At 38.0% G+C, this 16,283-nt stretch overlaps 1 protein-coding gene across 8 annotated transcripts; it reads left to right on the top strand.

Moving 5' to 3' along the window:
* Positions 1-472: 472 nt before the first annotated feature.
* LOC133801981 (importin subunit alpha-4-like) lies at positions 473-9,891 on the top strand. 8 transcript variants are annotated; one of them, XM_062240215.1, is made up of 12 exons: positions 474-815; positions 1,606-1,702; positions 1,794-1,878; positions 1,987-2,118; positions 2,411-2,596; positions 2,739-2,902; positions 3,159-3,237; positions 3,678-3,806; positions 6,789-6,838; positions 7,980-8,110; positions 8,200-8,445; positions 9,656-9,891. In XM_062240215.1, exons 5-10 carry the CDS (start codon positions 2,528-2,530, stop codon positions 8,002-8,004), a joined length of 516 nt encoding a protein of 171 aa, XP_062096199.1. In that variant the 5' UTR covers positions 474-815; positions 1,606-1,702; positions 1,794-1,878; positions 1,987-2,118; positions 2,411-2,527; the 3' UTR covers positions 8,005-8,110; positions 8,200-8,445; positions 9,656-9,891. The 8 variants fall into 8 exon arrangements, with proteins under 8 accessions (XP_062096201.1, XP_062096199.1, XP_062096204.1 ...); XM_062240217.1 differs by lacking the exon at positions 9,656-9,891 and having other exon boundaries at positions 473-815; positions 8,168-8,234; XM_062240216.1 differs by lacking the exon at positions 474-815 and having other exon boundaries at positions 1,592-1,702.
* The last annotated feature ends 6,392 nt before the right edge of the window (positions 9,892-16,283 follow it).

Genomic DNA, 16,283 nt, shown 5'->3' with positions numbered 1-16,283 from the left:
GACTCCTCATTAATTGTACCGATTGATGGGCCCAGTAATGGGGAGTCAGCACGTGGTGTTACCTTTTTGGGGTGTGATGTCATGAGAAGCCAAAGTGTCATCCCCTGAGAACCATTGAAATTGCCCCTTTCATTCTCTGTCTCCACTATTTGAGGACAAGTGAAGACTTGGAGGGCAAATGTTGTCAGTGATTTCATCAGTAGACATGTGGCAACTATCAGAAAAGTAGTTAATCCTCTTTAGGGATAATGAAGTCCTGTACAGCTCGTCTAGAGCTCCTCGGAGTATAAGCTCCTCCGGATGTGATTTCATCCTTCATTTAGAGCGAATCACTACACCAAATACCCATTTCCATAACACATAAATATAATACTAATAAAAAAAGAGTTATGAAAAAGTATTATCTTGGGAACTTAATGAAAAAAAGGGCGGTAATTTATTTAGCCATCCCGCCACTTAGCTTTTTTTTCATTTCCTTCAACATTTCTTCAACAAAGAACAGAGACCCATTTCCTTCAACATTTCGACACAATGAAGAGACCCATTTCTTCGGCTTGGTACGGTCTCCGAACTCCTCACTCTCTCAAATCTCCTCAAAGGAGCCGGAGCAAGTGATGAAGCTGAGGGGAGGATCAGTGCTCGGGAAGAAGACGATTCTGAAGAGCGACCACTTTCCTGGCTGCCAGAACAAACGATTGTCTCCTCAAATCGATGGCGCTCCCAACTACCGTCACGCCGAATCTTTACATGTTCATGGCGTTGCAATTCCTACCATGGAGAAAGGCAGTCAGAATGCAGCCGTTTTGTAGGGGAGGGTACGTTCCCCATTTCGAGAATTTTGATTCAGATTTGCATTTGAATAAATGATTTTTGATTATTTTTCAAATCCTGATGTTGATTGATTTTAGTTTCTGTTTTCCACTTTTCTTCGTCCCAATTAGGTCTTTCTGTTCGGATTTGTGGTTGAAATCTGAAATGGAAGCACGAACCTTGGATTGTTGTTATTTTTAAAACAAAACGTTCAGTATGATTGATAGGAGAAGGGTTTCTAATTTCCTTTATTGATTTGAAACTTGAATTCAATTTCCAAATACCATTGAAATGGGAACGCCGATGTTGTGGGGTTGTCTTTTTCTGCGTTAGTATATGGGTTTAGCTCTTGATTGTTTGGCAAAAAGGGATGGAGAGTGAAACTGAAGGTTCAATGGCTGTTTTTTGTTGTTGTTGCATTTGAAAAGACAAGTTTGAAATTCATGGTTTCATTATTGTAATATAATATATTTTTGTTTTTGGAGAGGCTAAATGTCTAGCTTAAGTTAGTGTCAAGCTGAAAGCTTGAAACTACTTTTTGAAATGAGGTTTTGAGATGATAGAGAAGACTAATAATTTGGAGATATGGTTTGTCGACCATTGCCAAGGTTTATTTCCAAGTATTCGTTAAGCATTCGTGTTTTGTTTGAGTAAGAAATAAATGTTGTGGCAAACAATTGATTAAAAACATCCATTTATGAGATGTTTTCAGAGAGTTGACTTTTATCATTTTCTCTTGTTGCTTTTTGATTGGATCATTATGTTCAATGTTTTTAATCAGTGTTTTCTGAGCAGTTGGAAAGTATTCCTGCGATGGTTGAAGGAGTATGGTATGATGATTCTGCTTTACAATTAGAGGCAACTACTCAATTTAGAAAGCTATTATCAATTGGTAGGGGAGCTGGTCGTAATCTTTATGCTTGAACTATTAGGAGTATATCCATTTAGTTCTTACTTTGGTTTGTATTTTATGCAAAGCGCAGCCCTCCAATTGATGAAGTTATTAAGACAGGCGTGGTGCCTCGGTTTGTTGAGTTTCTTGGAAGGAATGAAGTGCCTCAGTTGCAAGTAGGAGCACCTTGTTGTTTTTGCTTAATTTTAATATTTTCTGTTTCAGTCAGATTAATTTTTAAAGGAGATAGATGGATGCTTGGCCTAACACTACTATAATTACAGTTTGAGGCTGCATGGGCTTTGACCAATGTTGCATCTGGAACATCAGAGCATACACGGGTTGTTATCGATCATGGTGTTGTCCCCATGTTTGTGCAACTTCTTAGTTCTGGCAGTGACGATGTCAGAGAGCAGGTAGCTTTCTATTCACTTTACCTATTGTGAGTTGCAACAAATATTTCTCAACTGTTTTAACTATATATGAATTATGTTTTTTCTGATATGGTCAAACTTAATTGATCACTTACATTTTCTGGCAATAATCTTCTTGGGCTAATTTATTTATAAATTTTTTAATGATAACTCTTGTTTGTTATATTCTAAAGGTTTCCTGTTGCTTAATTATTCTGCCCTTTTTGTGTTAACTTTCAATTTTTCTGTGTACTACAATTCTGATCTTCTATACACACATTCTCGTCATGAACAGGCTATATGGGCTTTAGGTAATGTTTTTGGTGACTGACCAAGTTGTAGGGATCTTGTTCTTAGTCACGGGGCTCTTGTTCCTTTGTTAGCTCAATTAAATGAGCACTCGAAGCTATCCATGCTAAGGAATGCTACGTGGACTTTATCTAACTTCTGTCGTGGCAAGCCTCCTACACCATTTGATCAGGTGGTTGCATTTCTCTATTTTTAATTTTTATTTTTTTATCATTTAGAGATGTCTGGTAGTATCATTTCTGTGCACTATGCGGTTGAATGCTTACCATGGAAATGTAGCTATCGTTAATAATGTTTATCTTGGTGCCTCTCAGGTTAAGCCTGCATTACCAGTTCTTCGGCAGCTTATTTTCCTGAATGATGAAGAAGTTTTGACGGATGCCTGCTGGGCTCTTTCTTATCTCTCAGATGGCCCCAACAACAAAATACAGGCTGTGACTGAATCAGGTGTCTGTCCACGGCTTGTGGAACTTCTGATGTAAGTTCTTTTTACTTGTAAACTTTATAACAATATGTTTTCATGAAATAATTCTTAACCATATGCTTCTTTTTTGACAAAGTGGGGTTTACAAAAAATAATAATAAAAAAGTAATTGTGAGAACATATATTAGTATGTTATTTGTCTGTATATGCTTGTTGTTTCTATTTGTGCTAGTTTTAGGAATTGTTATTGGCCTAGGTTTCTCGTTTCTCTATCTAACATCGTTTCTTTTCATAATAATTTATTTTAAAGGCATCCATCGCCTACAGTTCTTGTACCTGCTCTTCGGACTGTGGGTAATATTGTCACTGGTGATGATTCTCAGACTCAGGTATTAACCACACATAAGCCATGCACTGTCCAGTTTCTTTCTGTAGTCTGCTCTGCTGGGTAATTGTTTTATTGTTGTTTAATAAACTTGTGGTCAATTTGTTTCCTAGATGATGTGTTGGCTTTTCTGTTCTTTTGGCATTATTTATAAACTTATATTTAAGTTCCTTAAAAGTTTACCTAATGCAAGTTATTATGGAAATAGTACCTTTTTGGTGCTAATTTTGGTAAAGTTAATGCCACAGATCAGTTATCTTTTTACCGGTGATTTGATTACATTGTTATAATCTTTAGATTGTGTAAAGCAATTACATTTAAAATAGTATATATTAAACTTCCAGGGTCTTAGCTCCTTGCTTTTTTTTGGTAATTATCAATCGAATGATTTCTGCTTCCCTGCTTAAACATATCAATAGAACAACTTGCTTTGTAATTTTCCAGTTTGTAATTGACAATCAAGTGCTCCCTTGCCTCTTTCAACTCCTTACACAAAACCATAAAAAGAGCATAAAGAAGGAAGCTTGTTGGACGATCTCAAATATTACTGCTGGTAATAAAGCTCAAATACAGGTATTAAATTCTATCTCGAAGTTTTACTTATATTTTTGTCAAACTTAAGTTTGTTTAAGAATGATGAGAGATAATGAATCCAAACTTTAATCATCTAGTTTCCAATGTATCTTTTGTTGGTCAATTAACCTTGATTCCAAACTGATGAATCTTATTGTAATGGCACAACTTATAGATGGGGAAGTTTAGGTATTAAAGTCACATAACCTACCAAGCTCACTAAGGAAAAAGAGAGAAGCTTCTGACATTGAATCATTGATGGAAAAAAAAAGATTTGCCAGGCTTCATTATTTTTTGTTTTACTCTATTTTTACGTACAGGGTTGTTTATATATATATACACACTTGTCTCTTCAAGAGATCCATATTTTTGTTCCATTACCATTCTTCTGGGTAGTATTGCAATTTATATAAACTTAGTGTTTTCTTTTTCTTTCCCATCCCTTTAACACATGGGTGGTGGGTTTTGGCACCTTGGCAGAGTCCAAGCTGTCAATTATGGTGACTATTTTGGCCTAATTTAACTCCCAGTAGGATGATCGGCTTGTAATTTTTTCTGTTAAATTCGGTTTTGCAAGCTGTAATTGAGGCCAATATCATTCACCCGCTTGTACATCTTCTCCAACATTCATAGTTCGATATAAAAAAGGAGGCTGCATGGGCCATCTCTAATGCCACTTCTGGTGGCTCTCATCAACAATTCCAGTATATACTTGTGCTTCCTTTCTTGTTTACACATGCACTTCTGTTACAACCCAAAAAAAAGAGAAAATATATAAAATTTGAGTTGACTTGTGTAATTTAATATATATATATATATATATAGATATAAGAACTTCTGGTCCTAATGCACTTCTGTTGTAGAAAGATTCATCTAATATATAGCTATTATAGTTGTAATGCATTTGGCATGACATTTCACTAACATGGACATTGCCTTGCAGATTTCTTGTTAGCCAAGGTTGCATCGGAACACTCTTGTTATATTGAAGTCTTTAAACTTCAGTTTTGCAATCTTGTTTCTAAATTAAATAGTAACCCTTTTGCCTTTTATGTGAAGAAAGTTGGCAACTGTGTATCTTTTTCAAATGGTCCTATAATCCATTCAATTTGGTTGTTCTGTTTGTTCCATTATAAATATGCTAGGTAAGTTGTTCTGTTTCTAATTATCATCTTGATACTAAGTTAAAATTTACTAGGTTGCCAAGGACTAGTGTTCCTACCTAAACATCTTTAAAAAAATCCTCCTTGCTTCCCATTCTAGTTGGTATATTTCTGCTTTGATTTTCTAGTTGGGAATTGAGATCTCTTACTTTCATTATTTATGGAAATCCCATGCTTTTTGTATAGAGAAGCAATGCTAATATATATGTTTTTGCCTTGCTTTTTAACCTATTTATGCTTTTGCCAGCCATGGGTAATGTTTCATGAGCAATTTTTTCTTCAAATTATCTCTCTATGATTTCTAGCAAGAAGCCAATTGGCTATTTCAATTGCAAAATGTTTTATTAAAACTACTGTTAAGATTCTCCCTTGTTGAGATGATTTGAGAAACAATCAACTTTAAACAATTTGTAACCATAACATGTTATTGGCATTGATATATGTTCCCTTTTTCTGATGGAGATAACATAGATTTGTTTATTTATTTGAAGTTGTACTGTTTCATTGTTATAAAATTAGTTTATTGGTTAATGATTGGTATGTGTATATATGAGGTGGCTTATCTTTGCAACTCATATCTACGTGTTTTTTCATTAATACAAGTTTCGTTAAAAAGAAAAATGATGTGGCTTCTCCTTTTTTTTTTTGCTGGAGGATGGGACTTTTCTTTTATGGTGTTCTTTTTTACTTATTAAATTGGTATTGGGCCTATTGAAGTTACATTTGATGCTAAATGAATTGAGACAGTTGGTAGGGGCTATAATTTAATTACGCTTGTTCTCTTGCTTTTAATTTAATTTCTTATCCTTTGTGGGTTTAGCTTCTATAAATATATATGCACACCTTTGTGCCTATTGATTGTCTATAGTCTGATTACTTTGAAGAAATAAGAATTTCTATTTAATGACACATTTGGTATATATATTGTTATTAGCTTGTTGTTGTAAGTTGAAAGTGCTTGTTTGTCATGTATATGGGATCCTGAAGGCAAACGATATCTAGACTTTCTCTCTACTTATTCTGCAGTTAATCAGGTAGAAAATGTTGGGAAATTGTGTAGTTAATTTAGTAATACTTTGAATTGAGATGTCATGTTTTATTATGTATAGTGGTGGAGGAGATTAAAAAATGTTTCATTGTAGAAATACCCAGCTAGCTTTAGAAGATTTTTTAGTCTTTTAACAAGCACCATTTTGAAGAGTACTTGGACATGAGCTTGTGCTTAGGTGAGTTTTTGTTGACCCTCTAGTGTCATCTGTGGTCTTTAAGTATTCCTCTATGAATTGTATATTTGATCAATTTCCCACTTTAAAACTCAGTGCCCTTTTTCACTTTGATAAGTTTGACTCTTTTATTTTTAGTTTTATGGATGACTTTGAATATCTTCTAAGTAACTAGTAAGTATATTTTGAATATCTTCGAATGAGTAAAGGAGTATGGTTTGTGAGAAACTAGATGTGCTTAGATAATACTATTCCCACCATGACTGTCAAGACCTCGATAATTTTTTGGTAAGTATATTTGCTTTTTCTGGTTTTAGTTGGTAATTTTGTTTGTTTTCCTCTGCAACTAACTGAGCAAAACATAACAAAGAAATAAAGAACAATTAATATGTGAGATGTCACTTAGATATAAACCAAAGTGAAGTCATTGGAAAAGAGTAATAAGTTAGCAAAATGGGTTGCTTCTGTTTTGGTCTCGTTGCCACTTTTGTCAAATCTATTAGTTTTATATTATTAGTAACATTAAAATGTTTAGGTGACTAGCTAGAATGAGTAAGTTTTATATATATATATATATATATTTGTATGCAATGTAGTGGAATGAACGGAGGCAAGCAAGCAATGGCACTCCACAATTTAAGTGCAGGTACTATTAATTGTTCTAGTATTATTTTTCACCTTTTTTGCTGACTCTTTTTATTAACATACTTACTAATTTCTAAGTGCAATATCTCTGATTTGCAATGTTCTTTAAGTTATTTTGATTCGGATATGGCTTTGTACCACTGTTTTTTTTTTTTTTTTTTGTATCAATTGACCTATAACCTTTATTTATGTTTATATGATCAGCTTTAGTGGTAAAACTGCTAAAAAGTATCATGCAGTATATATAAATTTTGTTATCTAATTTATTTAATTTTCTTGCTTTGTTAGGCTCTGATCTGATATGTGTGCAGATTATTGCTATTCATATATGGACTAAAAAAGTCTCTTTTAGAAATGTGGTGTAAATCCTACACCCTTAAAGAACAGCAAAACAAGAAAGAGTAATCAGCAAAACAAGAAAGAATAATGCAGAAACATAGAATAAAAAATGATAAGACTTTGAAACAAAAAATACACCAAACACATTACTTGGTTCAACTCAATTAAAAGCCTACATCCAAGGTAGAATAGCCCCAAATAATGGTTGATTAGACTTTATTCTTTCTTGAGTATCAAGTACAAAATTACACAAAGGGATACTTGCTCCATGTACAACCACTCTAAAAAAAGTGCTTTAAAAAACAGAACAAAAAAATGCTGAAAAAATTCTCTACTGATTCTCTTAACCCCGAATGAGAGTAGTGAAGACAATATATATAGGCTTCTATGGTAGCTAATGTACCAACTGTATTACCAAAATTTTGAACTTCTTGGAATAAAAGAATTGTCACATTAGCTGTCACTTAAGTGGCATATCAAGTCATACAATGTAGAGAAGTGAGCTAGTTTGATTTGATTTCAAGTTTAATGGGTTTGATTTAATCTTCCCAGCATTATAATCAATCATGTTGTTGTGGATTTTGTTTATAATCAATCATGTTGTTGTGGATTTTGTTTATAATCAATCATGTTGTTGTGGATTTCGTTTATAATCAATCATGTTGTTGTATATGATTTTGCATTTATACCTCAGATATTAGTGTAAAAGAGCATATATTCACTTTATGCAGCAGTCTTAGAGCTGATCTGGTTGGGCAACTCATTGTCTAACATATTTTTCAATTTGATTGATTGACAAGCAGTTCAAACAGAGAGACACTGCTCTGAGCTTGCAAAAGTTGGTGTTGAATTTGAACCTTGGGAAAAACAACTTATTGAGCACAAGGGAAAACTTGAAGTTGCATCTACCGAGAATAAGCTTTTGAGTGAAAAGGTGAGGTTAATAATTTATATTAGGACTTTCAACATCAGTATATTGACACACTAATAGATAACCATTTGCCTTATAATTTATACTACCAGGAAGATGCTCGTGCAGCTTTTGAAGATGCAGAAAAGCAGATGGAAGACATATTGGGAACTATTGAAACAAAATCTGAGAGTATCACAAAAATTCAAAGTGATCTTGAAAGGAGCAAACTCAAAGCATTGGAAGCTCATAAAGTGGAACAAGTTCGTGTTTTAATGATGTACAGGGAGGGCCTCGGAAGGGATGGTGGCTGGGCGCGGGGCTGGCTGGTGGGGTTCTCAACTTCACGGTGGCAGCAGGTATATCTTTCTGTGGTGTTAAACTTTACTTTGGAGATGTTATGGTCTTAGATTTTCTTGATAGCTCTCTTATTTTATTGTTCATCTGAAAATTCCCTAGCTTTTTCTTGATAGCTCTCTTATTTTATTGAACTAAAATAGATAAGTATTTATCTTAGTTTTCCATTTTCTTCTTTTGAAGTTTTCAATGTATCGTTTAAGAAAAGACTGTAAGTTTGTTGTTGTGGTGGCAAGAACTTTTACTCTGTTCTGGGATAGTGTGTTTTTTTTCAACTATAATAATATTAATAATTGAGTTATTATTATTATTTAACAATTGAAATTGCAAACAACCTGGCTAGGTTTGAATAAGCAGGGATTTGACTATAATGTAAAGAAATGTTGATGAATCTCACAGCCAAGTAAAGAAATTTGTATGGATTCTCAGTTTTGCAGAATTTAACATTCATGTGATTTCTAAATACTATGAGTTAACTATATTCATGTGGTTTTCAAATACTTTTGCACGTGTAGTTAGTTAGCTCTAACTGTAATATAGGTTCAACTATAGTTAGTAGATTAGTGTGGTTAGTTTCCTGTTAATCACTTCTTGGTTTCCAGCTCCTTTTTCCCTCTCTTTGTATCTTTGTACTATTCAGCTATAAATAATAAAGTCCCATATCTCTGGTACATTTACAGAGATCATTTTATCCAATTCATTTTCTATTAAGTACTCTTATGTGTGTGTGATGGCAGTGATCACACAGGGGATATAATGACAGAATTTATTTTTAGTTTTATTGCAGAAATTGGGCTAAACCTTATATTAAAGATGCTATAGAAGTTTCCAGGTGCATTTTTATTTTATTGTTTTTCTTTATGATTTTGTTGTATAAGAAGTCAAAGTGTGATTTTGTTTTTATTCTTTAATTTTTTTGGGGATATATTGATAGAATTTAGAGTTCTGGAATCAATTCTTCCTCACATACTTTTTGATCATTGAGAATGATATATTTGTTATCTTGATACATTTCACAAGCCTTGTTTTATGTTGCATGTTTTGTTGCTTCCGTCGTTGTTTTGCATGGTAGTACATCTTGCTATACCTTGCTGTTTCGTCCAGTTTTGGAGTTATTACAAATTTAATTTAAACTTTATATGCTTATAGGTGGAAACTAGCTTAAGTCTTATGTTCTTAATAATAAAAGGACTTTTTTTTTACAATGTGCAGGTATATTGAGATGATTTCTTTGGAGCAATTCTTGACAACATTTGTAGTTGAGGCCTTTAGAATGGAAGAATGTATTTCACTAATTTTTGTATACATTTCTTGTTTTGTATTTAGTGATAAAGGAATCTGAATTGGGCATAAATTATGTTGTAATATGATTTCTTAAGCCTAGACTAGTAGACTAAATATTCTAATTACATTTGAGTAATTAATAAAAATCTATTTATGTTATTTTATTTGGCTTCAACTTTCATATTTGTTTTCCTAGTTATGTGTAAGTAAAAAAAGATTATGTTTCTCTAAGCTAATATAACACATGTGTTATACTAAAGTGTAGTATAACACAAATTTATAAGTATTGAAATGTGTTATATAATCGACTATAAATAACATAATTAAACACTTATCTATTTATTAAAATAACACAGAAATTGTGTTATCGTTGACAGTATAATAACACATCTATATAACAATGATAAAGTGTTATGTAAAGTACCCTGACCTACGATAACATAGTCGGTCTTAACACATCAAAAAGTGTTATGGTATGTTTTGATAACACATTTTCGGTGTTATTAAAAGCATTTTTTCTTGTAGTGAATGTCCTTAAGTTAGGTCACGTCCCAAGGTCTTATGTTGGGGTCCTCCCGTCTGATGGGTTGGTTAGTCCTCCAGGCTTAAGGTGTTTCTCATCGAGGCATGGAGGGTGTGCCAGGTGTCTGTCCCAGCAACTTTGGACAACAAGCGGCCACCAGACAGATTTTGTGTCTTGAGAAGTCCTGTCGATGTCGTACACTCAACAATTGGTATGTCCCAAAATGTCGTTTGACATGGGAGACGTGTGGATGAACTCTGACAGTGTCAATGGCATGTTTCCCATAAAAGAGTGGGCTACAACTTGCAAATTGGGCCCCATGCGATCTGCATGGGCCCGCCACCACCTTTATCATAGAAAGGTATTTTTATTAGGCTATTAATCCCACTTATGTGGGAATATTCTTGTAATAACTCCTCATTAAGAAAGTTAATTGCTCTCAGCCTCTATAAATAGGGCTAGTGTACCATTGTAAAGGGGTTCCAAGTTTATGTATTCAGAGCATTGCATAAACGCTGCCTCAAACTCCATTGGAGCTTCCACAACCAAGCTTCACAGATCTTAATACTAAAAGCACCGTGGACTAGGGTTGTGTTTATAACCTGAACCACATAAAATATTGTGTTCTTTAAAGTACTCCTTTATGTGGATGCTCAAAATTCCATACTTGTAAAATATCCAAAGCACATGGTAAGGTCCCATAAATGCCTAAGTACATACATGTGCCTACATCATGGGAAGCCTTGCCAAGAGAAGCCCCGTTACCAGCGCGACATCTTGACCATGCGCCTTGCGTACCCAGCAGGTGTGCCACACGGAACCACCATCATGCGCCTCGCGAGCCCATGAGGTGTGCCATGCCAGGCCCTCATGCGCCCCCGCGAGGCCATTACACCTACGCCTCCACGAGGTCATTATGCCCTCGCCGCGCATACCTAGGTCCATACCTCAAGAAGGCATGCTTAGTAAGGCCTCTCACCCTTAGGGGTCTCGCAAGGTACGGTTTCCCCGAGACGTCTCGCGCCACCGCCTTGCCAAAGTACCATGCACACCTAGGTCCATAATGCAAGAAGGCAAGCATCTTGTGGAGGCAGTCGCGTCACTAGGGCCTCGCGAGAGACGGCCTCGCCTCACCTCGCCACAGCCGCGTCACTAGAGCCTCGTGAGAGACGATCTCACCTCGCCTTGCCACAGCCAAGTCCCTAGGGCCTCGCGAGAGACGGCCTCGCCTCTCCTCACCACAGCTGCATCACTAGGGTCTCGCGAGAGAAAGCCTCACCTCGCCTCACCACAGCTGCGTCCCTAGGGCCTTGCGAGAGAAGGCGTTGCCTCGCCTTGCCACAACCGTGTCCCTAGGGGCCTCGCGAGACATGGCTTCCCCGAGGAGTCTCACGCTGCATACGTAGTAGGCCTCATTGAAGAGACCTTATCCCTCTCCTTGAGATAAGTGCCACCAATGGGGCATCGCTCTTGCTGTGAGCCTCATGAGGAGTAAAATCAAGGACCTCTTTAACACACGATTAAGGAAGGATAAGGGAAGCCTCCCGGTAATTCGATACAAATTCAGAGGAGGTATGGAGCGCACTGACAAACCAAAAGGATTTAGAGTACAGACATAATATCCACGCCAGACAAGTAGTGGTGGTACGAGTGAGGTACCCGTTGTGGTCCTCACCAGCCAACCTCTGACGCTCGTACTAGGCGAGCAGTGGAGGCACAATCAAGTACTAAAGTGGAGGTGCTCCCATAGACTCTAACCATGTACTGGGGCCGACACGACTACACCTGATACCACTCTCCTGACAATGTATTTGTGTACAATTTGGTCCCCTGGACCACAATGTATCAGGGGCCATTAGATCCCACTATAAAGGGAACCCACTTCAACATTGAGGGGGGTTGAAAAAATATTGTAGCTTTAGACCAAGAGAAATACAAGTTCTTTTCTCCATTTTTTTCTTTCTGCAACTATCTTCTAAGCTTCTTATTAGATCCGTGAAGTTTTTCAGTTTTAAGATACATACTTCGATTTTTTCTAACTTAACTTCGTTGATGAGTTCTCACCGTCAACAGTTTGGCGCCGTTTGTGGGAAGAATAAGTGTCAAGCCATTGATCTTCCATTGATTCTGACAGGAAAAAATGCCAAGATGTTCTAAACGACTGAGAGAGCCACGAGAGCTGGAGGTCCACCTTGATGGAGATCAGCTGAAGGCCTCCATGAAGAATCCTCCTCCACCCAAAAATGTGGAGGCCCAAAAGGAGCCCGAGGATCATGAAGATAAAGGGAGGCCCCATCCCCGCCCATCCAAGGTCAATAGTTGCCCCTGCAAGAGATGCCGATGAGTTCCCACCCCCAAGGCCACGTAGGTGCCGAACTCTGGCCGTCAAGATCCGGGCCCATCGACGCGCAGGCCTGACAAGCATCCCCGGGTCCATTCCGTGAGCTTGAGTTCTAGATCTCGATTTTAGGAAGAGGAGATACATGTTCTCTAAGGCTAGAAACCACCTTAGAGAACATGCAAGAGGTGTTAAATGGCCTACTACAAGGGAAATCAAACATATCTCTCCCTACGCAAAAAGAGAGATGTCAAGAGGGGGCAGAGACCAAAGTCCTAGTGGATGATAGGAGGACTCGACTCTCCACCAGTAATACCCCCTGGAAAAAGCAACTCGAACGTCCCGGAATACTGAAGCAGTCCTAGAGGCCAGATTAGAAGAACAACGCTGGCCCTCATAACGAAGTCAAAGTCACCTCAAGGAAAACACCCTCAGATTTACGAGAGAAACTCTACAAGAAAAGGGCGGGAAAAAGGACTACACCTCCTATGGCACCTCCGGAAGACAAAGGAAAGGGAGATGCTAACCCATCCACATTGAGAGACTCCTTGAACAAGAGGAGACAAGACCTAGACACAGAAATGAGGAGCCTCCGGAGCAAGATCATCACCGCATCTGGAGGACAAGCCATTGAGGACGAGTTCAACCATGAATCTCCATTCATTAAGGAAATCCAACCATCCGGCTCCTAGCCAACTTCAAGGAGCCTCATATGACCCCTTGTGAAGGAAACACATATCCCAAGTACCATCTGGACGCATTTAACGATCTAATGAAGTTAAGGGGGATTAGTAGCAGAGCCAGGTGCCATTGCTTTGCTGTCACGTTGAAAGGACCTCCGTACAAATGGTTCAAGAGACTTCAACTAGGGTCCATCAGGTCGTGGCAACAATTTTCTAATGAATTTCTCCAGCAACATCACGCCGTGCGTGATTACACAATGTCGGGCACTAGCCTCGCTAACGTGAAACAAGGAGAAAATGAAAGTCTGAAGAACTACATCCACAGGTTCAATATGGAGGCAGCCAAGGTAGGGAGCTTGACTCGTAGAGAGTTAAAATGGCATTCAAGGCTGGAGTACGCTCGGGAAGTAAGTTATGGGATAACATGCTCAAGAGAGAGGTCACAAATTTGGACGATTTCAACGAGCGAGAGCAGAAATATATTCACATAGAGGATGGTCACAAAAGCCTTAAGGCCGGAAAAGACTAGTCCCCACCAAAACCCTCAATCCTGGAGAGCCAAAGCGGTCCAAAGAAGAAGAGGGTCTATGAATGAACAAGAGATGATCGGCCTCGGAAGCCCAAGCGCACTGATGAGCGCAGGAAAGGCCCCTACACCTTTTATACTAACCTCACCCACGCTAGGGAACATATTTTCATCATGAATGAAAATCAGGTCCCTTTCAGAAGGCCCCCGCCAATGAAAAAATACCGATAAAAAAGAGACCCCAGTAAATATTACCAGTATCACAAAGCTATCGGCCGCACCACAACAAAATGCAACCATTTGAAAATAGAAATCGAAGAGCTTATACGCAGGGGACATTTGGGTAGATACGTCTGCAAAGAGAACCAAAGGCCGAAAGAAGGGGCATCCTTGCCACGGGCACGAGAGCTGGCCCCAGAGGTACAAGGAGAAGTCAGGACCATTTTTCGGAGGGCCAAGATTCGGAGGCGAATCAAGGAAGGGGCGAGACAAATATGCCAGGGAGGCCAGACGAAGTTCACCACAATGCGTCTTAAGTTTGGAGTAACGCCCCCCAAAGAGTTTCAAGGGTGAGAATGACTCGATATCCTTCACCGAAGAAGAGGCACGGGGTGTACATTTCCCTCATAATGACCCCTTGGTGTTGACTGTCTAGCTTGCAAACATGAGGGTACATCGGGTCTTGGTGGATAATGGAAGCTCTGTGGACATCCTATATTGCCCAGCTTTAGAGAAAATGGGACTGAACATCCAACACCTAAAGCCTTGCAATACCTCCCTAAATGGATTTACATGAGATTCAATACAGCCCCTAGGGGCAATTGAGTTAGCCCTCACCATGGGAGAACAACCCAGACAAACCACCATAATGGAAAACTTTGTCATGGTGGATTGCGCCTCAGCCTTCAATGCAGTATTAGGGAGACTTCCCTAAGAGAATTGAAGGCGATAACTTCTGTATACCATTAGCCATGAAATTCCCAACTCCTGTGGGAATAGCAAGCATGAATAGGGAGCAGAAGGAAGCGAGGGAATGTTATAACACATTCCTCAGCACGGCCACAAAGCCATCGGTGCCTATGGCAATGGTTGTGCATGAAGGTGTGAACCCGTACGAATTGGACTCGTGAGTCGCGGAAGAACCTAGAACCGAGCCAGTATAGGAATTGGAAGAAGTCATGGTCATGAATGGGACATTAAGAAAGTTGAAGGTAGGAAGAAACCTTACGTGTATCGTAAAGGAGAAGCTGGTAGAATTTATGAAAGCTAACCTCGATGTATTCACCTGGAGTCATGAGGACATGGTAGGAATAGACCCATCGGTCATGTGTCATCACTTAAACATCGACCCAAAAGCAAGGCCTGTGAGGCAGAAGAGAAGAGCGCTAGACCCAGAAAGATACGTGGCCCTAAAAGAAGAGGTTGACAAGTTGAAGGCAAATGGTTTTATCCGAGAGGCATTCTACCCAATATGGGTATCAAACCCAGTGTTAGTTCCAAAGCCCAACGGAAAGTGGAGGACTTGTGTGGACTTTACTAACCTCAATAAAGCCTACCCTAAGGATAGTTCCCACTTCCTAGGATAGACCAGTTAGTAGATGCCACAGTGGGGCACGAGCTACTTAGCTTCATGGATGCATATTCCTGGTACAACCATATACCCATGAACCCGGCCGATGAAGAACACACTTCGTTAGGTACAACTTGAATTGGACTAACCCATTGGCTATCAGAAATAGGGTAAATGATACCAACGTCTAATAATTTTATGACCTCTTCTCTAACCACTTCTTTCATATTTGGATTCAACCTTCTTTGACATTACCGAGAGGTTTTAGCATTCTCTTCTAGATGGATTCTATGCATACATATGGATGGGCTAATTCCTTTAATGTCTCAAATGGTCTAACCTATGGATTCTTTATGTTTTCTGAGGGCATCTAACAATTTATCTTCTTGTTCTTTATCTAAGGCGGATCCTATGATAACATGTAAGGTTTCAAACTCTCCTAGAAAAGCATATTTTAAATTTTCTGGCAAAGGTTTAAGGTCTAACTTTGGAGACTCAGAAATTGATTGAACGTGATCTAAGGGTGAAAAAGGTTCAACTTCGGTTTCATTTAAGGGTATAGGCTCTAGCAAAGAATTCACATCATCATTAGAATCATCAACATGCAAATTCATACCAAAGTATTTTTCACAAAAGTCAAGTAAGTCATTTCCATAATTTTCACAAATACTATCTATCATGTTAACTTCATGCACTTCCTCACACTCGACAGATTTAACAACATTAAATACATTCAATTCAACAATCATATTTCCAAAAGATAATTTCAAAACACCATTATGACAATTTATGATTGCATTAGATGTAGCTAAGAATGGTCTACCTAAAATGATAGGAATTTGAGCATGCATATTTTCCACAGGTTGAGTATCAATAACAATGAAGTCAACAGGAAAATAAAATTTATCAACTTTTA

This window comes from Humulus lupulus, chromosome 9, assembly GCF_963169125.1.
Source record: "Humulus lupulus chromosome 9, drHumLupu1.1, whole genome shotgun sequence".
Taxonomy (NCBI): domain Eukaryota; kingdom Viridiplantae; phylum Streptophyta; class Magnoliopsida; order Rosales; family Cannabaceae; genus Humulus; species Humulus lupulus.
The sequence above is the reverse complement of the archived record's forward strand: the minus strand, read 5'-3'. Positions and strand labels throughout refer to the sequence as shown.